A 23,766-nucleotide genomic window follows, 5' to 3' on the forward strand; every position below is an offset into this window, starting at 1 on the left:
TTTTAGTAATTCAAGAGTTTAGGTCCTAAGCTAAGTACCTTAATAGAAGCTCGTTGCAGCTGTGACATTCGAAACGATTACGAGAAAACGTACTGAATATAGGAAATACTTTAACAAAACTGTGTTCTTGGGTTTTACTCTTGTTAGTAAGCTTTATTTTGAACACCGAATTTTTGTGTATAGAAGATGCGGCAAAATAAATAAATAAAAAAAAAATTATTTGAAGTTCAATTCTCTCATTTACATGATCATCAAAGAAGATAAAATGTATGTTGCAAAAAACAGAAACTTTTAACTATATATAGAATCAAATAAGATACGTGGCTGAACAAATCCACAGAGATTTTAAGTTAAAGAATGAAGGCTGTCAATGCCAGTTTAATAAAAAAAAAAAAAAAAAAAAAAAAAAAAAAAAAAAAAAAAAAAATCCGCTCCGTAACGGATATTGAATTTCCACAGACAATTTGATCAGGGATGTAGCCAGGCAAAGGTGTGTGGTTTGATCCTCCTCCAAAATACGAAATAATATGCATATGTGTTTTACGATCATATGGTAGCCATATACATACATTACCTTATTAACCCCTCCCCCAATACAAAAAACAAAAACCTCAGGTCACCCCAGAAAAGAATTCTGGCTACGTCCTACAATGAACTAGAGTCGCTTTGTGTCATTTTGTTGCTCATTTGGGTCTTGTCACGCATTCAAGGGTGCTCTGGAAGCACGTAGTTTTTTTTTTTTATTATGTTTTGTTACATTAGATATTTGCAGAAGTAATTACTAAGCCACTGGTTAGTCAATCTAAAAATTTTATTCCATTTAGGTTATATTTTATTATACTTGGTTTCTGAGATTTATGTACAAAACACTTAGTTTGCTCGTAATTTTGTGCGTTCATAACGAAGTTTGATAATAATGGGGATCATTGAAGACGGAGATCACAAGCACATTGTATGCACTGAATAATGAAAAAAAGAGCAATTTCCAAATAAAAGAGTTAAAACTAAAAAACCGCAGAAATCACCCTTAAGTCCCAAAAAGGTTTTCTGATGTTTGAGTTTTTCCAGCTTCCAGTGAAGGATTCTTAAGACAAATATTGAAAGGCAGAGGGGGGAGGGGGAAAGATCTACCCCTAGTTTTTCTTAATTGTAATTGGGCTAAAGCTGAAATGTATGTGCTGTGGGGTGAGAGCTTGTCTCTTGTTGTGTAGGTCCCAGCGAGTTTTTGCGGTCCGGTTCTAAGCCGGATTAACCGCTTCGTGTATACTCGAGAAGTTGTGTTAGTCCCCGTACTGCACTGCTTCTGGAAAAATTGATTTTACTAAGACAAAAATAATTTCAATGATTTAAAGAATACGAAAATTGTAGCTTGGAATGTTACAACGTTAAAAAACAACTATCGTACTGACATTTTGGCTGACGAATTCAGATGTTTCGAACTGGACTTTTTAAGAGTTTGCGAAAATCGTATCCGAGGGACATAAAACATGAAATTAGGTGATATAGAATTTATTCACTCAACCACGAAGGTTGGTGCGAATTGCCAGAGAGCAGGGCTCATGATGAATAAGGAAGCTGCTTGCTTTTGTTTAGGTTGGTCAGTTATAAATAATAGAAAACTAGTTGCTCCTTTTATAACAAAAAAATGCAGGGTACAAGTCACAGTAGTATATGCCCCCGTAGAACCAACTGATGGGGATAGTAGGGACTCAGATGAATTTTACTTACAGCTACAGGAACGAATAAAAAGGATCCAAGGTAGAAATATGGTATTTCTATCAGGAGATTTTAATGTAACGTCTTTATCACGGTTTAACACGTTCTCAGAACGTTCTGACCATTTCTCTTTAACTCTTTCATTATTACTAATATGGCCCCGCTCTTTCTTTAACTGGGACAATTCCAGATTGACTATTCCTTCCCTATTCATTAACATACCAGTAAAATATTTTACTATTATGCCGTCTGTTTGCATCTTCCAGATCTTCAGCAATTTTATCAATGGCCTCTACTTCATGCCACATTAATTCATATTTTAATGTTTTCCCCATGTTCTTTACCTTCCTCTTATTTTCAAATGATCAATCATTCAAATAATTCTTGTACAACGCCCTCCTATTCTCTATTAAACATGAAGTATTTTCACTAATATTCCTAGCTACGCTTCTAATTTTTCTTCCCTAAGACACCCTCAGCAATTTCATAAACAATTTTCCTATAATTATTCCAGTTCTCTTATACATTGTCAAATTTTAGACTCTCCAGTTATTCAACTGTCCCTGGAAAGTTTCTCTCAAATTCTAATCCTGGAGTTTACCAACATCATAGCTTCCCGGATGGTAGTTACCCTTCCTGAACTTCAGCTTTAGATTAACCCTAGACACTACTAGATTTTAAACATTACTTTTAACATCTAGAGCAGCACGTCTATACACTCTAGTATCTTGTATCCATCCTGCCAGTCTTCGATTTGCAATAACATAATCAATAAGATTAGCTGCCTTCCCATCATGTGAGTATGAGTGAGTGAGGTAATTACCGAGACATAAGTCTGGTCTCTGTAGGTTGCAAATTACTTATTAACATTATACTTTTTAGACTGAGAAATGCTGTAGACAAAGTTTCCAGAGAAGAACAGTGCGGTTTTAGAAAAGGTAGAGGATGTGTCGACCAAATGTTCACTCTTATTTTAGTAATTGAGAAGTACCTGAGTTATCAAACACTTTTGGTCTTCATTTTATAGATTATGAGCAAGCATTCGATTCTGTTGATAAAAGAGCTTAAGCGAAGGTCTTATCCTTGTATGGTACACCAGACAAATACATTAAAGTGATCAACACTATCTACGAGAATAACAATACTTCTGTTAAAGTAGGAAATGAGGTTAGCCACTGGTTTCGTATTAAATCTGGAGTTGAGCTGGGTCGTATTCTATCCCCCTCTATACGGATCATTTTGATGGACTTTGGCTTAAGAAGGACAGGAAAGGCAATGTGTGACCATGGAATCAAATGGAAAGGAAAAACTCTCCTGCTCTTAGATTATACTGATGATTTAAGCATCCTATAGAAAAGTGTGAGCAAAATGAATGAACTTTTAGAGGTTTTGAGAGTTGAGGGTGCTAGAATAGGTTTAAAAATTATGCTAAGAAGACAAAGTCATTAAGACTAGGAATAAGTGAAGATGAGAAGGTGACGTTGGGTAAAAAAAAGACTGATCAGGTGGACAGCTTCACTTACCTTGGTAGTATTATTATTAAAGACAGTGGGAGCAGTGAAGATGTTAAAAGTAGAATGGCAAAGGCTCAGGGTGTTTTCTCACAGTAAAAAAAGTTTGGAAGAATAGGAAGGTAAGTTTCCAAGCCAAGATTAGAATATTGGAAGCTACAGTGATGACAGTGCTCAAATATGGCTCTGAAGCATGGGCGCTCTGAAAAGCAGATGGAGATTTGATAGACGTTTTCCAGAGAAATTGCCTACGGATTGTTCTGGGTACCCGGCTGACTGATCGTGTTTCGAACAGTAGGCTGTACGAAAAGTGTGGTTCAGTTCCGCTTTCTAGGTCTATAATGGAAGAAAGGTTGAGATGGCTAAGGCACTTTCTGCAGATGAAGGTTGACAGATTGTCCCTTTCAACCAATCGTCTAGGGCTAAACGAAATACACGTCGTCCACGCTTTGGGTGGGAGAATGTCATAAAGAAAGATTTAAATGAAATGGGAACTTCCTGGGAGTGTGTAAAGAGGGAGGGTGAGTTGTTAGTAGCAGTAATACCAATAAATATATATTTAAAAAAGGTAAAGGATACGGCACTAGACTTTACAGTCCGTACCGGCGGTGCTGATCTCCGGTTCTTGGCCTTTCAGCCAGGAAGTGCAATGAGGGGTTGGGGGCCAGCCATCCTGTGCTTTCGCACACCCTTCCTGTTTACCTTCCCCAGATTTCTCCGGGTACCCATTTAGAGCTGGGTCGACTCTGGCTAAGCTTACAGAGTCACGCCACTGACCCACGTCCCAAACCGAAGAATTGGGTACACCGGGATTCGAACCCGCGTCCTCTCAGACAAGGGATCCCGAATCCAGCGCACCAACCCACTCGGCCAGGACGGCTCAATATATATTTACAAGTCCATATTCAATTTTCACCAGTTTCTGAAAAAATTTCAAAACATTTGCCCATAAAAACTATTGAAAATTACTTTGTGAACCTTTATTCATGGCAAAATACAATTCATAACAGTTCATATTCATAACAATCCATAACTCATAATTGAAACACTTTTTTTTTTACTTCAAACATTAAAAAAAAACCTGAAGCACCAAATGATGACCGAAATTCTCTGAATTCTCATCTATTCCAGATAATAATGTCGAATACGAGACACCTCAGGAAGGGATTTTAGAGGTGATCGAGCAGCAGCAGTAACGAGGGGTCGGGATCGGTTGGATGTGTATTCTACCCATACCCAAGTCATTAAGGCTAATTTTCAAAATACATTAGTTCAAGGATCCGCTGATTAAAGGCTTTTAACTGCGAATTTCCCTGTATTTTAAACCTTGAAACCTATTTTATGTTGGGCAAAAACACCAAGAGACCTAATTTGTTAATGGCGCTATATCTTAAAGATATCTTTTTTCAATCCTCCTCGAGCTTTGCAACAAGCACGGAACTTCCTGTAGTGGTGTTTCATAAAATGAATTATTCATCATCAAACAATGGGTACATATTTTTGACTTGAATTTAGGGGACCTCCATCATGACAGGGGGTTGAGCTCTCTAAAACAAAAACATAGACATGTACGAGTTAAATCAAAAATGCAAAAAACAATGGGAAATAATTGCAAAATCACAACAATATGGAAGGGAAAAAAGGCCTGATTGTGCTCGTATTGCTGAAAATTCATACCTGCACGCGAGGAGGACCCTCTCTCCCAATTCATTATTTTGGTTATTCTGCTCTAGTATTCGTTACCCCCCCCCCCCCCGGACATTCGTATAATTGAATTTGTTGGAAAATTCCATTTTTCCACGAGGTATCCTACTGGAAACCCTTAATTGATAAAGACAAAAAAAAGAAAAGAAAAAAGACGAATTGGAGTCGCATTCACAACACAATAATCCAAAAATAAACGGCACAATACTTGATGTTTTTACCTGGAAGAGACCTCATTATCTTGTGATTTACATGCACATAAATCATTGCAGTTCACAAGGATCATATAGCTTATCAAAATATACCATCTTATTTCACCTTAACTGTACGTAGCAGAACCACACACCCTCTATGACATAATATGTAAGTTCAGAGGACAAGAGGATCAAATTAGATTTAAAGGATCCTCTGACGAATGTCACTACTATGGAGAACCTGTTTCATATTTTCTGGATAAACAGATGCTAATGTCTGTATTCTTGTATTTGCCATAGCTTTTATCAAGCCATTTTCTGTGGACAGGCAATTCACTAAAGCAATCATCAGCATGTTTAAAACTACGGTCCTTCTGTCAGAGTCAGCTACTTCTACTAGTTTCTCTAAACAATTCAAAGACTCGCTATAGAGCTTCACATCATCCGTATTAATTGAGCAACCATATGAAAAGCCTGAAATTGTTTCAAATATTGCGTTAGAAGTATTTTTCACTACTATAGGAAGATTAGAATGAGAACAACTCTGATAAACCGAATGTAGTACTTGTAACAACTTTATTTTGTCACTTACACCAATTTTTAAGAGTTCACTCGACATATAGCTGCATATCCGTGCCAAAACCGGTTTTAAATCATTTGGTACATCGCATTTACATACTATGGCTAATAGCACCATCCTAGTTAAGGGATCAAAGGTACAATCCTTAGACTGAATCTGAATGCTTGAACTAAGTATCTTCAATATGGTCCTTGTCACTGCACCTTCATTTTCAGTAGACTTAAGAAAATCCACTAAAGATCTTATAAGCTTAACACATGCCGTGGTAACTGAATGACTCCCTTCAGAACGTTCTTTGTTTTTCATAAACCGAAAAGCTGTTTGATAGGTTACCACAAAAACTGCATGCAGCAGTGTTGGTATTACATCTTTTGTTAACATTTCATTTCTCATACAGGATAAAAGTTCAAATAATTTAATTACTCCACACATTATATTCTCGACTCCAGAAGACCACTCATGGAATGGGGGTTCTTTGATTATTTCTCTTTTCATTACCATGATGGGATCAGGCAAGTAGCGGACCAGCAAACTATAACAAATCTCTAGAACGCAAAACGATATTCGTGTTCCAACATTACTGACAACAGAAATACTGTTAATCTTGCTATCTGATTTGCACGCAGAAGTTAAAAGTTTTCCCAATAGATCAATCACAACACTGTGAACTTCAGTCTCGGTTTTTGTTAGGACAACTTTATGTAAAATATGGAGAGATTCGGGTGACAATAAATTCTCCCACAAGAACAAAGGTTCAATTTCACAAAAATAGCTTAAATGTTTAAGAGAGGCGACACATGATAAAACAGGCAAAGCAGATTCAGATGCTTTACAATTGCATAAGTGCTCGAAGGCTAAGGAGGACAAAGATTGAATAGCTTTCGAAGTATTGGTTAAGTGGCTAAGCGGTAGGCTGCCCAGCAATCCTTGGTTTTTATTCAACCACAAAGAAAGGGCTTCAAGAATGACAGTCCATGCACTTCGGCTGAAAATTGAATCATCTGAGTGAAAGCCTATTTCTTGCACATGTAACCTAAGTTCATTAGGCAGCAAGACCCGAGCATGGTCAGACAACACTCTTGTCCATAAAGAACTTAGAAACTCTTGATCTTTGCATAGAGTTGTAGTAATTGGGTTATCTTTCTCTGCAAAATCTATATACAATTCCGCCCAAGCTTTTAAAACAGCCAGTTTTTTTCTACCATATGCAGACTCACTGAACGCTTTGTGACTGCAACATTTCATTTGTTCAGAAGTACATGTGCAAACTAGGCGATTATAACCAGACTTAAGCAAACCATAAGCCCTGTGCATTTGGTATTCATCACTGGCTCCACCTCCTCTCATCCATGATGACAGAACATTACATGCAACAATACTGACATCAGGATAAGTATCACTTTCAAAAGACGGTCTTAATGCAGCTGCTATTTGAGCCTGATATTGCTCAAGAATGCAATGGCCCTCATAAGTTGGATCATCAACACCTGAAAATTTGTCTATTAGGATTTGAAGTGCCAGAAGGCCTTCAAGTTTGAGCGAGTCCATAGGACTCAGGGCTGCAATGAATGCAACTCGTATAACATCTCCCAAAATCGACAGAGATGATTCTGTAGACTCACTGAGGCTCTTCAAAACAGTCTGTACACAACTGACAGCAAAATTTTTTGTTGAAGTACAGTAAGATGCATATGAAACTGAACTAATCTCCTCTGAAGCTTTACATTTTTCTTCATCATCAGGGGAATCTGGAGAAGTAAGATCATTGGTATCTTCGGCCTTGGACAAGTCTTGCGATGCCGTAATTACTTCCCGACAAAGCTGAAGACACGGACTGAACATCTCGGAAGATGCGAACAACATCAGCATTGTGTCACGGAGTTGTGACGTTAGAGAGGCATTTCGTTCCGTGTCTAGCATCTTAAAAAGAAGGTTTCCCAAATTATCTTCAGGGCAAGGAATGTTTTTTAACCGATATATAACGTTGTGGTTACTCTCTACCATGGCAGTCAAGCAAATTGAACCTTGTTCGTAAATCTGGGCGGTATCTCGTTGCAGAATCTGCTTTAAAAACACAAGCGATGTTATTTGAAGTTCCATACAGGGATGAAGCAATGCAGTAACTAAAACACAAACAACTTTGGGAAGATTTAATGCACTACGGTTGAAAAGATATATTTTCTGTTGGCACTCCAAGGCAACATTTTGAAGCAAGGGGTTCCTCTGAGACTGCAGAACATGGCAAATATTTACTACAGTTTGCAGAATTGTATTGCTACTACCCTTGTTTGCTAGCTCAGGACCTAGAGCCATTATAGCAGCACCAAGGAGCTTCCCTGAAAATACCAATGTCTCTTCACTAATGTTGCTAGAAGAAAGAATCAATTTTGAACAGAGACTGATTGAAGTTGGTATGTAAGATACAAAACTAGACCCTTGGGCATCAAACATGACATAAATTCCATACATTGCCCATTTCTGTTGTAGGGGATTATTCGAGTCTTGGGCATATTTTAGCAAGCTGCTTATTACACTTGATAATTGAGCAGAACCTGGGTTGAGGTTACTAGATTTGAGAGCAAACGCTGCCATCAAAGCAAATCCAACTGGAAATTCTTGTCTTTCGTTGATGCGTGGAAAAGATGATTCAAATATATCATTCACTATTTTTGAATCTTTACAAGAAGACACCAAAAACGAAATACATGATAAAGAGGCTATTCGAAGGTAGCTGTTATTAGAGCATATTGCATTTAACATTATAGAAACAATGGACTTAACAGCTGTGTCATAGGATAACTGATAGCCGCCTTCGCTACAAGTCTTTGTTAGCAAAAGAATGGCTGTTATTATATTAGCATATGATTGTTCATCAGCTTTATACCTTGTATCATTTAAGATTTCTTGGAAGTAAGTTATAGAATCAGATACATGCTTCTGAGAAACAAGCATAGGGATTTTCCCATACAATTTCAAAGCAGAGTCAACAAGTCTAGCCGTTTGATTTACTTCTGATAGCATGTAGGGATTCAAGTATAGTTGATGTTCGTCTAAATCGTAAATAGTTGGGACGTCATGTTTTACCCAGTTTTCTGTTAAGGATTTGCATTCATACGTGCTTTCGTTGAAGAGAGGTTCTGAAACACTATCACACAAAGAGCCTAAAATTGAATTAAGTCTCACAGAGTAGCCTTTTGAAGTTACAATATCGGCTAGAAGACTCTTTAACAAGGTTATGGGGGATCCTTTAGATAGTTTTTGGTTTAAAAGACGAGCTACGTCATACAGTTTGGTTTTCAATATTGATATCTGGTTTTCTATCTTGCGTCCGACATTACAAATATCCGTGGACACGACTACGGTAATTGCTTGCTCCAATATAGAAGCAAACTTTTTTGAAAACTCAGGATATTTTGGTAGATCACAATAAAAGACAAAACTGAACATACTTGACACTGCTCCAACTTGATTAAAAACTGTAAGAGCTGTAGGCTGAGATTCAATCTTTGTTTTCTTTAATTCTTCACTCTCTTTTGTGTGCAAATTAAAAATATTTCGCCATAAATTAATCACTCGTGGGATTTCAGTGTGTACTATACTCATACCTGCTGACAATAAGGCTCCAATAATGAGCCAACCACTTTTCACAAGGTGTATGCTGCCACTATTACTTCTAATCATTTCTTCAGCCAAGTTAAATAGAACCTTCATGCGTGTTTTGCTAATTCCAAAAGGATTTTCCCTAGCACAAGATAGTATCGCCGCAAGTGCCTGGCTAAAACCGCAGATACCATCTGTACTCCTGCCATTTGAGTTCAAATATTCAACTATTTTATCAACAAGCCTTGGCAATAGGACTGGAAAAGACTTAGCAACACTCCTTAGGCACATAGCACTAGCAGTCCTAATGGGAGGAGATGCGGAGCTTAAGCAATTATAAAACAAATCAGTAACCGAGTCTGTGCTATCATCAATTAAATGTGTCACTAAAGTATCATTATTCATTAGCAAATGTGCAACCATCTCCAAGCAGCAAACAACAGAAAGCTTCATTGTAATCAAATCAGCATTGCTCTGACTATCTTTGTCGATGGTAGTCTTTAGCAGGACAACCTTTTTTATGAGCTCTTTTAAAGCAAGAATTTGGAATGAAGTCTGTAAAATTCTTCCAAACACACAATCTAATATTAGTACAATATTATATCGTACTGCACCTGATTCATCATCAGAAGGATCAAAACATGACAACAATGACAACACTTCTTTGAGGAAAACTTCAAGATTATCTTCCAACCACTTAGAGCCCATTGTTAGAGCGAAGTTCACATAAGCTTTAGAGATAGAATAACGCACATCTCTTTTAGTTGACACAATTCTCATTATTTTGTCCGTAGTACCTCTCATGAAGCCATACTGCCCCTTTAAAAACGTAGTTTTCAAAGGCAACAATGCTTGCTCTGTATTCATTTTGCTCCTCTGCAGGACTTTAGCTTTTCCAGTAAATGTAAAGTCGGCATGAGTGACAGCACTTAAGATACCAAGTAACTGACCCACTGATTCACTTACTTGAGAGGAAGAATCATGGCAATTTTTGAAAGCTACACGATATAGAATTTCCAGTTCACTATCCATTATGCTGGAAGTTAAACATAAAGCTGAGCAGCATTTAAACAAAGAGGCTCTTATCTCAGGATTATGGTCCTTTGAAATTATTTTAATGATTCTTACAATTTCCTTTGTAAGAGTTGAACTGTCAAAAGGAACTGACTCAAGTATAACCTTTAAATTATTAAGAAGTATTAACCTCTGGGTTTGGTCTTGGACTTTCAGAAGCTTACATATCAACAATAATGTCTCTTCATTGGTTCGCCCCAATGAAGTTTTGAGTTCAGAATAAAGACAAGACAGACAATCAAGTGCTGCCAACTGATTATTTGATAATGTTGTGCTCTCTTGTCTCAGAAAATCATTACACCTGTTTAAAATATTCAATAGTGTTACTGAGCTGCTATAGCTTAATAATTTTGCTAAACAATTCCCAATACATGTTCTAGCCGCTTTGCTAGGAGTTATTAGCAGCTGCGAGTATACTTGATCACAGAGCTTCTCAAGAGAAATATTTGCAAGCTTCTTTTGTGACATAGCATCTTCAAGAGACCGTATCCAAGTAAAAACAAGTTGACATCTTTTGTCTTCTGGAATCGTTTTAAAGACTTGTTCATCAAGCAGGCATCCTAGGGTCGACATCTAAAAATGAAATAGGTTAGTGACAAAAATAGCAAGGCCAAAAAAATTGTATTTCTAGTCACCAATTCAAAATAAAAACTAGCTTCACTGAATACGGCTAAGAAAAATCAACCTTTGTACTTCACACTTTTCCCAAAAATTCTATAACGAATGAGTTTAAGATGATAAATCTGTCCTAGGTTGCTAATTAACGCTGTAAGATTTAGCAATAAAACCTCCTTTTTTAATAAATGCCTTATTTTAGGTCTCTAAATAATTATAAGTAATTTTCCACCTTTAGGAAAATGGAATTTGATTAACGGTTGTTTTATTTTATTTTCCTCTTGCAATACAATAACAAAGTCTATGTGTAAATGACGTTTCCTGCATATGAGGGTCATTGCATTGGTTCTGCTTTCTGCAAGACCTGAGATTGGAGCCTGAGCCCAATGTTCACAAGCAGAGATCAATCTACTCTACTAAACGGTATAGTAGATCAATCCATGTATTGCATTGTGCCACCACAGGCACAATATAATAGTAAAAATATAATAGTAAATTATAATGGTAATCGTGTTGAGTCAATTTTGAAACACCAACAAGAACAATTAAGACAAATATCCCAGTTATATACCTTCAATAAGAAATATCTGACGACCTGCAGAGTGAATAGAAGAGATTGCATAAGATAGCCTAGATTACAGAGGACTCCAAAATTGATTCAATCTATCAAAAGAGACAAGGAAGCATGCCCGATCAAATACAAATCTAGCAGGAGCTATATGCATGGATAAAGGAGGATTAAGTTTTATTTAATGTGTTGGACACGGCTACTGGTGCTTGGCATTCCAGAAGCTTTCAATTGGGTTTCTCATAGAGAACGGTTGAATAACTATGGCTAAAAACAGACAATGGTGTGGGTAAAAGCTATGGTAAACTGTTAGTTGGACAAGCAATTGAGCATTTTCCGGTTTCAAGCACAAAAACCCTTTAGGCATTCTAAATGATTATCATTAAAACTAGGAATACACGCAAGAAGATGCGGAACTTCGCCCCAAGAATCTCATACCTCTTCGTAACTGAAAAAAACTTATTATTATTCAAATTTAAACCACATATTTTGCAGTATCGACTGGTTTTTCCTGTCACCCTCAAACCTTGCATAAAACTGAAAAAGTGGACTGGCAACACTGACTAAATCCAAGGAAAAAAAGTTATTTCGGATATCACTAGTAAATGTTGATATTCAGCAATTTCGGATATTCACGATAACATATGTCTGACATTGGTAAATTGACATTCACCAATTTCGGACATACAGCATGCATACAATAAATATATATATATATATATATATATACTTTCTAAAAGCCAGAATATAACTTGCACTTTACTGAAGAGAATTCAAATGATTTACATTGTCAGTTTAAAATACATATGCTGATATATATTCCTTCAATTCTTAATTTATTTTTGAACTCTTAAATTTATAATAGTGTTATGTACTATAATCTTATTGGTAATATAGTACCTTTGGTTGGTTCTCAATCCAACGCCTGAACGGAAGCGAGAGCTTGGCTACTACTATATTTTATTTTACATAACTAAACTAGAAACATAAATACATCAAAATATACTCAACTTAGGTTTACTCAACTGAACTCGAAATTGAACTACACTTACGTCAATATCTATTCTAATGCTAGGAGAAGCATCACACTCAACTACGCCTTCTACAATATTTTTTAAACAGACTTCAGTTTCAGCCACAACATTCACGCTACCAATAGCATTTGCCAGGGAAGGGATATCCGAGAAACCATTTTCACGGAAATCCTTACTTACATCTTTTCTGAAAAATACTTGGCAAGATTCAGCGTCGAATATCAAGGCATTTTCCCGCATCGCATCGTAGGCCAAGACCATAGGGTACGGTAAAGTGCGATAAATATATACTTTTACAGGAACTGAACAACCATTCAAATCCAAAGTTAATATGGCAGTTCCAGCATACTTTAAAGGATCATTTGTTATTGAACTGAATTCTTCCTGGACCGTTTCATAAGAAGAAACACAAGTCGTCAGTTTATGAAATAACCCTTCACGGATCAGTGATCTACTGGCACCTGAATCAAAAAATAGCATCAAAGAGCGACCATCTGCCCTAAAACTTTTAATCATTGGCAACTCAGACCAAGATAACGTATAAACTTCATTTACTGGCAATGCTGCAGGCTTACTATTGCCGAGGTCACGGCTACAACCCGCTTCTAGACACGACCGTTGTCGTTTAAATTCCTAGGTTCCGACGATCTGCAATTCTTACGGATATGCCCGGGTAACAGGCATTTATTACAAACGGGCTTTCCGTCCTTCGTATAGAAGTTACGTGACTGAGCAGTGGCATTACTGGAATTTCCACTATTTTGCCCATTGAAACTATTCCCAGCGCCACTTTTTGGCAGTTGCCGGGCTTCGTAACCATGCCGGAAATTTCCCCTTCGGTTAAAATTACCCCGACCTCGGTAATTGGTGGAACCCACAGCATTAACCGCTTCTAAGCCACCACCATTTTTGCGAAGCCTTAGCGCTGTTTGCACGTCCTCTGCGTGTGACAAAGTAGCTAGAGCAGAAAGCATACGTTGTTGGCTTCTTTTCGAGAAGAAGTTTAGCATAATTGTCTGGCAACCCATTAACAAAATCGTGAATGATATTGGAAGGATTGAATTTATTTCCAAACTTCTCTTCGCAAGCCTGTTTCACTAAAGATGCATATTCAACTACTGACTGGTTGAGTTTGAGTTCAAATTTACCGTATTTCAACTCACGATATTGAATTGAATTGAAATAATCTCGGTCTTTCTAATGAATTCACTAACGTCAGACTTTTCATCATACACCGCCAGTGACTCTACCAATTTCCATTGGTCTGAGCTTCCATTCTACAAAGACATAAGCTGACAAAAATAAAAGAAAAAAAAATATGTCCAAACCAAAACGTCGCAGCACTTTTAATCAACCGCTACCCATTCTAATCTAAAGCTGCATAATATGCAACTAAATACATTTTAACTAGGACTAGTAAAACTCTCTCTAGGAGAAGCATCACAATAGTGAAAACATTTAAAATAATTTTTTTTCAGCAAAGTGTAAATTATATTCTGACTTTTAGAAAACATAGAAGTTTTCAACCCCACTCATGTTGATTTCTGCTCATTTTGACTCGGTTTGACCGAGTCAAACCGGATTTGGCTCGATTATTTAAGGCCGTGATTAAGTGAACTGATGGAACTCGAAAATCCCATGTTAAATTGAAAATTTATATTTAAAAAGTACTCAAGTATTGATTGGCGGAAGATGCCACTTTTAATATCAGGCCATAGCTTCTTGAAGATGCTACAAAATGTTTGAAAGGATTTTGCTCTATTTCCTCTAATTGCTTAGAAATCTTAGAAAATGTCTAGGTCTTTTTCACAAGTGTACTCTATAGAGGATATTGCTTTTAGAACAAAATCGGTACTATCATAAGCAGAAGACAATAACTTGTAAGATGATTGGAACCATTTTTCGATTTATTTTCCTGTTTTCTAACAGTCCCCTAGAATATTTTCAGCTACCTGAAATTTTTACAAGTCGGTTGCCAGAAAGAATCTTTTCAGATCGCCGATAATACCCCCTAGAGACCAAAATGACAAGCTGGTATAATCAGCTGCTTGTTAATAGAGTCTGAAATTTTCATAAATTATTTCAATGCAATGAAGAAACCTAGAAATGAGAAATAGTCAGGAGCCTTCAGTAAAGTTGTGCACACAAAGCCGAAATCATGGGGAAAATTAAAACAAAGCAAGGTATACATCTTAAAATTGTTACCACACATAGACAGCGCCTTTGTAAAAAGTATTTGGAGTTTGGTAGATGTAAATATCCAAAATATCTAATAATGCGGTAGGCCAAAGAACTAGACAAGTCAAGAGATTTAGGTCAAGCGACAAACCTTGAGGCGGAGCAGAACCCCGTAGCTTCTTCCCCGTTGCCCTACCGGATCGTGACTGGTGGTAGAAACTTGGATTGCGACGAATTGAGGGATTGTCGACGGATTTTTGATCCTGCATTTTTCGTGCGCGATCTAGAGACTAAAGTTTGGAAGCACAGGTGAGGAGGAAACAACCCGTAAAAATCATAGAACCTTAACGAAATTTACACCACCAGATTCAGCGTATTAGAAAATCCTACTGTAGAAGTTTCAAGCTCCTATCTGCAATTAAACAAAAAAAAAATTTTAAGTGAAAGTAAGGAGCGACATTAAAACTTAAAACGATCAGAAATTACTCCGTATATGAAAGGGGCTTTTCCTCTTCAACGCCCCGCTTTTTACGCTAAAGTTTTTTACTGTTTTAAAATGTAGAGTTAAGAGAAAGAGTCAAACTTTAGCGTAAAGAGCGGGGCGTTGAGGAGGAAAAGCCCCTTTCATGTACGGAATAATTTCTGTTCGTTTTAAGTTTTAATGTCGCTCCTTACTTTCATTTAAAAAAACTTGTTTTTTTTTTGTTTAATTTCTGGACGTCTTTGAATTAATGCATGGTTTGATCTTGGCTCTCCACATATAAATAATTAAAACGAAATTTGAATATTAATTTTTTGGGGCTAAATGGCTCTTTCCCAGTTTTAATCGGAATATTTTGAGAAAAAAGGAGCGAGGGAGGAGGCCTAGTTGCCCTCCTATTTTTTGATTACTTAAAAAGGCAACTATAACTTATAATTTTTACGAACGTTTTCGTAAGTACAAAATATACGTAACTTACGAATTAAATTACGTAGCGAACTTCAATATTCGTATGTTTTTATTGCGTATATGAGGGGGCTCACCCCTCGTCGATACCTCGCTCTTGATATTAAAGATTAAATATTGTCCCAATTCCTTAAGAATGATCCCTGAATCACAAAGGCCGTAGAATAAATAGTTGAAATTACTAAAAATGCTTTAGCGTAAAAAGCGAAGTATTACGAGGAGGTAGACCCCTCATATGCGTAATAATTTCTGTACGTTTTAAGTTTAAATGCTGCTTCTCATTTTCAGTAGAAAAAAACATTTCATATTTATTTTTTCATTATTTTTTTTTAATAATGCTAGAATATCCTACGCCCCCTCCATTGAAAGTCTCTTCCCCCATGAGAAGTTCCTCCATGGAAAAATCCTCCCCGGTAACCCTGCCCCCTCAAATATCCCCCCAAACCAAAAAAATCACCCTGAAAACGTCTGTACACTTCTTAGTAACCATTACTATATGTACACACAGGTCAAAGATTGTAACTTGAAGCCCCTCCCACGGGGACTGCGGGGGAGTAAGTCGTCCCCAAAGACATAGTTATTGGGTTTTTCGACTATGGTGAATAAAATGGCTATCTCAGAATTTTGACCCGGTGACTTTGGGGAAAAATGACCGTGGGAGGGGGCCTAGGTGCCCTCCAAATTTTCGTCACTTAAAAAGGGCACTAGAACTTTTCATTTCCGTTAGAATGAGTCCTTTCGCGAAACTATAGGACCACTGAGTCGATACGATCACCCCTGGGGAAAAAAAACAAATAAACACGCATCCGTGTTTTAAAAACACTTTTTCAATTAAAAACACTGCCTTAGCCTCAAAATATGTTCTGCTCGTGTCCCTAGACGACTTCTATTCTATTAATTTCGATTGAAACAACTATTGCACCTACACAAAGTATGGTAAAGGATAATTTTTATCTGAGATTGTCCCGTAAGACTGTCCATGGGAAAACTTTAGCCTTAAAAATTCATACTATTCATATCCCTAGACATTCGTATTCATCAATCCTCCCTTCAGAACTCCAATCCTAGACATCTTCTATTTTTTTCTTTCGCTTGAAAGCACTGTTGTACGTGAATATAGCATGGTGAAGGGTTGGCCTGTACCATGCTATGTTTTTTTCTGATATTGGCCCGTAATTTTGTCCCATGGGAAAACTTTAACCTAAAAATAAATTTCAATTGTTCCCCCAGATACTCGTATTCTTCAATGGTCCATTCGTATTTACAGTCTAAGACGTCGTCTATCTTGTTTATTTCAACTGTCATATTTATTTACAATCCATTTTGTATCCATATGGCAACCGTGGTGTAATTGAACATAAAAAGTCGTAATAACTAACACAGGGAAAGAAATCTAGCGGTGGGTGGAAGGCTGAGACGGCAAAACATCTCCTATGAATTCGGCCCGTAAGACTGTCCAATGGGAAAATTTTGCTTTAAAAGTTCGTTCTATTCATATTCGGCAAGCAGTCTCTGCTTTGTATATTTTTTCCTTTTAATCGAAATATCTTTATGTATATAGGGTTTTTTTCATATATATATATATATATATATATATATATATATATATATATATATATATATATATATATATATATATATATATATATATATATATATATATATATATATATATATATATATATGGTATGGAATTCAATCAACTTCTACGGTTATAAGTTTCACAGTTCTTTTCCTGTCACTAAAATTATTGGAGCAATCGTAAAAAAATTGAGATTTCAGAAGAGAGTTTGTAGACTCTCCCCATTGTCTTCTGGCAAAAAATGCGAAATTCCACATTTTTATAGATTGGGGCTTGAAACTTCTACAACAAGGTTCTCTGATACGCTGAATCTGATGGTGTGATTTTCGTTAAGATCGTATGACTTTTAAGGGGTGTTTCCCCCTATTTTCTAAAATGAGGCAAATTTTTTCAGGCTCGTAACTTTTGATGGGTAAGACTAATCTTGATGATCCTTGTATATTTAAAATCAGCATTAAAATGCCATTCTTTTGATATAACTATTGGTATCAAAATTCCATTTTTTTAGAGTTTTGGTTACTATTGAGCCTGGTCGCTCCTTAATACAGTTCGTTACCACGAACTGTTTAAAAATGTGGAATTTTGTATTTTTTCTCAGAGGGCAGATCACGGATGCGTGTTTATTTAATTTTTTTTTCAGGGGTGATCGTATCGACCCAGTGGTCCTAGAATGTTGCGAGAGGGTTCATTCTAACGGAAATGAAAAGTTCTAGTGCCCTTTTTAAGTGACCAAAAAAATTGGAGGGCACCTAGGCCCCCGTCCCACGCTAATTATTTTCCCAAAGTCACCGGATCAAAATTCTGAGATAGCCATTTTATTCAGCGTAGTCGAAAATCCTTATAACTATGCCTTTTGGGATGACCTACTCCCCCACAGTCCCCTTGGGAGGGGCTACAAGTTACAAACACTGACCAGTGCTTACATATAGTAATGGCTATTGGGAAGTGTACAGACGTTTTCATTTGGTTGGGGGCAGGGGTTGAAGAGAGGGGGATATGTTGGGGGAACTTTTCATGGAGGAATTTGTCATGGGGGAAGAAAATTTCCATGAAGGGAGCGCAGGATTTTCTAGCATTATTTAAAAAAAAACAATGAAAAAATAAATATGACAAAGCTTTTCAACTGAAAGGAACAGAATATTCCTGTTATTATTTTCCTGTAAATATTAATACCTGTAAATATTCCACAATAATTTCTGTTAAAAGGAACAGAAAGTATTACGCATATGAGGGGCTCACCTCCTCCTAATACCTCGCTCTTTACGCTAAAGTATTTTTAGAAATTCCAACTATTTATTCTACGGCTTTTGTTATTCAGGGGTCATTCTTAAGAAATTGGGACAAAATTTAAGCTGTAGCGTGAAGAGTGAGGTACTGACGAGGGGTTGAACCCCCTCATATATGTAATAAAAATATGAGAATACAGAAGTTCGTTACGTAAGATAATTTGTAAGTTGCGTATATCTTTAACTAATAAAATTTATTTTTACTAATAAAAACATTCATAAAAAATTAAAAGTTCTAGTTGCCTTTTTAAGTAGCCAAAAAATCGGAGGGCAGCTAGACCTCCATCCCCGCTTCTTTTTTTCTCAAAATCATTCGATCAAAACTAAGAGAAAACCATTTAGCCAAAAAAACAATAACTAGGCAAATTTTGTTTTAATTATTCATCTGCGGAGAGCATAAATCAAAACATGCATTGATTCAAAAACGTTCAGAAATTAAATTAAATAAAAACAAGTGTCTTTTAACTTAAAGTAAGGAGCGACATTAAAACATAAAACGAACAGAAATTACTTCATATATGAAAGGGGCTGCTTCCTCATCAACGCCCCGCTCTTCACACTAAAGTCCGACTCTTTCTCTTAACTCTATTTTTAAAACAGTAAAAAACTTTAGGGTAAAGAGCGGAGCGTTCACGAGGAAGCAGTCCCTTTCATATACGAAGTAATTTCTGTTCGTTTTAAGTTTTAATGTCACTCCTTACTTTCAGTTAATTCTTTTTTTCGATTTAATTCGTAAGAAAACTTTGGTTTCCTGAGAATTCTCAAAGAAAGCTTTCAACTAAGTTTGGTGTTTAGTTTCGAATTAATCAACTGAGGTATTTTAAATAGCCTATCCCTAGGAAAAAAAAGTGGAAAAATAATAAATTTTAAAATGCACTCTGTGCATGCCGTCGCAGTTTCATATACATGGGCATTTTGTATTTGAGAATGATAGTGCTCTTTTGCTCATTTTCTCTTCTCCCTTGGTCGGTAACCAAGCTTTGCAAGACGCAGCCAAATATATTACTATCTCACCAAAGGAAGCTGTCTATCAAAACCTCTCACAAGACTTGATAATTGGTGCTATTTGAAGTTTTGACAATAAACGGTCTCTAGAGAATTAACAGACAGAAGGCTAACCTAACTTCAATTTTGAAGCTCGATGTTATCAAGTTCACTTAATCACGGCCTTAATATAATTTCTGTTCGTTTTGGGTTTGATTTATTTATTGATGCTGATTTGTAATTGACCTGATATGTAAAACTTAATAACATTCCCAAAAAATTACATCCATGCTCTTTCACAGCCTGGATAAACTTACACTCTTTTGATTTTTTTAAAGTTTAAGAGCAGAAGTAGTAATAGAAGCAGCCCCAAAAGTTTGAGCTAAATACCATCAGTCATTCTTGGTATATTAAATAAAAAAAAATTGCTTTTTTAAGTGAAAGCAAGGAGCGACATTAAAACTTAAAACGAAAAGAAATTACTCCGTATATGAAAGGGGCTTTTCCTCCTAAACGCCTCGCTCTTTACGCTAAAGTTTGACTCTTTCTCTTAACTCTATTTTTAAAACAGTAAGAAACTTTAGCGTAAAGAGCGGGGCGTTGAGGAGGAAAAACCCCTTTCATACACGGAGTAATTTCTGTACGTTTTAAGTTTTAATATTGCTCCTTACTTTCATTTAAAAAAACTTGTTTTTTTATTTAATTTCTGGACGTTTTTGAATTAATGCATGTTTTCATCTTGGCTCTCCGCACATACATGATTAAAACGAAATTTGCATATTAATTAATTGCAATTAATCGGAAAGATTTTGAGAAAAAAGGAGCGAGGGAGGAGGCCTAGTTGCCCTCCAATTTTTTGATTACTTAAAAAAGCAACAAGAACTTAATATACGTAACTTACGAATTAACTTACGTAACGAACTTCTATATTCGTATGTTCTTATTGCGTATATTAGGGGTTCAACCCTCGTCGATACCTCGCTCTTTACACTAAAGCTTAAATTTTGTCCAATTACTTAACAATGATCTCTGAATCACAAAGGCCGTAGAATAAATAGTTGAAATTACCAAAAATACTTTAGCGTAAAGAGTGAGGTATAACGAGGAAGTAAACCCCTCATATGCGTAATAATTTTTGTTCGTTCAAAGTTTTAATGCTGCTCCTTACTTTCAGTAGAAAAAAAAAACTTTTTATATCTATTTTTTATTGTTTTTTCAAATAATGCTAGAAAATCCTGCGCCCTCTTCATTGAAATTATCTTCCCCATGAGAAGTTTCTCCATGGAAATATCTTCCAACGTACATCCCCCTCAAGCCAAAAAAATCCCCCTGAAAATGTCTGTACACTTCCCAGTAACCATTACTATATGTAAACACGGGTCAAAGCTTGTAACTTGCAGCCACTCCCACGGGGACTGCGGGGGAGTAAGTCGTTCCTAAAGACATAGTTATTAGGTTTTTCGACTATGGTGAATAGTGACAATCTCAGAATTTTGATCCAGTGACTTTTGGAAAAAATGAGCGTGGGAGGGGGCCTAGGGGCCCTCTGATTTTTTTGGTCATTTAAAAAGGGCACTAGAACTTTTCATTTCCGTTAGAATGAGCCCTCTCACGACATTCTAGGACCACTCAGTCGATACGATCACCCCTGGGAAAAATTAAACAAACAAATAAACAGGCATGCGTGATCTGTCTTCTGGCAAAAAACGCAAAATTCCTAATTTTTGTAGATAGGAGCTTGAAACTTCTATAATAAGGTTCTCTGATACGCTGAATCTGATGGTGTGATTTTCGTTAAAATTGTATGACTTTCAGCGGGTGTTTCCCCCTATTTTCTAAAATGAGGCAAATTTTCTCAGGCTCCTAACTTTTGATGGGTATAATTGATCTTGATGAAACTTATATATTTAGAATCAGCATTAAAATGCGATTCTTTTGATGTGACTACTGGTATCAAAGTTCTATTTTTAGAGTTTCGGTTACTATTGAGCCGGGTCGCTCCTTACTACAGTTCGTTACCACGAACTGTTTGATTACTGAGATGTCCTATTGGCAACCAGCATACAAACAGTATATTTTGATTTAATTTTAAATCAACATTTAGTTTTTAAGCATAACGGGAAATTACATAACTGTGGGGGATTGACCTACCCAATAATCCTGGAGGTATAGTTACTAGACTGTTCAGCTACGCTGAACAAAGCGGCTGTCTTTGAATTTTGATTGGAAGTGTCTGGAAAATTATGAACTAAAGAGGAGGGCTGATTACCATTCAATCAGTTTTGACTCTTAACAGGGCACTAGAGCTTTTAATTTTCAATCAAATTAGCTCCTTTAAAATATCAATGATACTACTAGCTATGATAGACCATTGCTCCCTATGTCCTTATATGCCCTTTTAGTACTCGCATGCATATAAAGGGAGTTTAATTGAAATTCCCTCTAAACGTTCCCTAAAAGTTTCAACTTAATGCCATTAGTGTCGTTAGTTATACAGGACCCTAGAAGTAGCATTAAATGTATACACAGAGTGTCTCCTGGCTAGTTTAAAATCTGCAGCCTATGAAGACATGAAGGTGAAATTTTCAGAAAATATTTATGTTGTACGGATAACAGCCTGCCACCCGTACGCAGGTTTTCAAAAGGGCATATCAGCAATATCTTAGGAACAGTTTCGTGTGTAAAACTAAAACTTACAACACTTGTTGTGGAGGATGTTGAACTAGCCAAAGGATAATATTTGCATCATAATGTTACTGCTTTTACTCCTACAACTACTGCTACTATTATTATTACTGCTACTACTACTACTGCTACTAAAGCTAAGACTACTACTATTAACTGTACTCCTACTGCTACTGCTGTAACTGCTGGTAGTACTGCTACTACTAATAAAACTGAGGGTATTAAGGCAAAAATTTTGGGCAATATTGTAACTGTATTGAAATAAATCGAGACATATTATGCCCATTTAAGTTGTCAAGAGGACGTATCAGCAATGCTTCAGGACCAGTTGATTGTATTATTAAAAAAATTTAATCATGTATTGAAGGGGATGTTGAAAAAAAAGGTGCTACTTGCACACTACTACTAATGCTACTATTGCTACTACAGCTATTGCTACACATAATTACTGAACCTTTCAACAACGCCGAAAAAATTGATGTATCAAAATTTTGTTCGGATGTTAGTTATGGGAAATGATGGGCGTCGGGGGAGGGCATCGGGAGGGGGGGTCTTAAATCACTTTGACTCTTAAGAAGGGCACTATAACTTCGAATTTATAATCAATGAAACCCATCTGAATTTAAAACGACCACCCATTCCATAAAATTACCTTATATGCGCCCAGGGCATAACTTCAAGTTCTTACCCCAGGAATCTGGGAGGTTGTGCCAACCCTGTAAGGATTGTTATAGGTTTTTTGAACCATTTTAAACAAAATTGCCATTGTACAATTTAAATCAGATACATTTGATGAAAAGGGAAGTAGTCGTCTGGGGAGGGGCTACTTGACCTCCATCAATATTCAATCTTAAAAGAGAACTAGAACTTCCAATTCTAACGAAGTGCGCCACCTCCAAAGTGTACACAACGATCCCTTCCATAAGAACCTTAAATACCTCAGGGACATAACCAACAACCCTCGCCCTCAGGCTCTGGTGGTTTGTATCAACCTCAAAAGCCTTGTTATATGATATTTGGACTGTTTTGAATAAAAGGACTGTCTCAAAATATCTATTGGATACATCTCGGGAAAAAACGATGTGTGTATGTGTTTAGCTGCTCTCTGATCACTTTCACTCTTAAAAAGGTCACTGGAACTTCTGATTACCAATCCAATGAGTCCCTCTCAAAGCATATACGAGCACCCTTTCCATAAGAGCCTTATATGCCCCCATGGCCTAACTTACAACCCTTTCCCTGAGAGATGTAAGGGAGAGGGTTGTCTTCCTCACAGACATAATTTCCGAAACCTTTAAGTACGATAAATGAAATTGTTTTCTCTAAATTTTCACTGGAGGTATTATGGAAAATGATGAGCATGGAAGGGAGGGGGGCTGGTTGCTCTCAAAACACTTCGACTCTTAAAAAGGCCACTTTAACTTCCAATTTTAAATCAAATAAGTCCATCTGAAGTTTATACGACCGCTCATTCCATGAAAACCTTACATGTCTACATGGCATAACTTA

The 23,766-nt window shown here is 36.6% G+C and overlaps 1 protein-coding gene across 1 annotated transcript in view; it reads right to left on the reverse strand.

Annotated features, from left to right (window-relative positions):
- Positions 1-4,192: 4,192 nt before the first annotated feature.
- Positions 4,193-23,766, reverse strand: part of LOC136032162 (HEAT repeat-containing protein 5B-like) — a 29,118-nt gene continuing 9,544 nt past the window's right edge. Inside the window, exon 2 of the mRNA XM_065712350.1 lies at positions 4,193-10,952. Coding sequence (XP_065568422.1) covers positions 5,328-10,952 — 5,625 coding nt within the window. The 3' untranslated portion in view covers positions 4,193-5,327. The remainder of the gene's footprint in view (positions 10,953-23,766) is intronic.

Source organism: Artemia franciscana, chromosome 10, assembly GCF_032884065.1.
Source record: "Artemia franciscana chromosome 10, ASM3288406v1, whole genome shotgun sequence".
NCBI lineage: Eukaryota > Metazoa > Arthropoda > Branchiopoda > Anostraca > Artemiidae > Artemia > Artemia franciscana.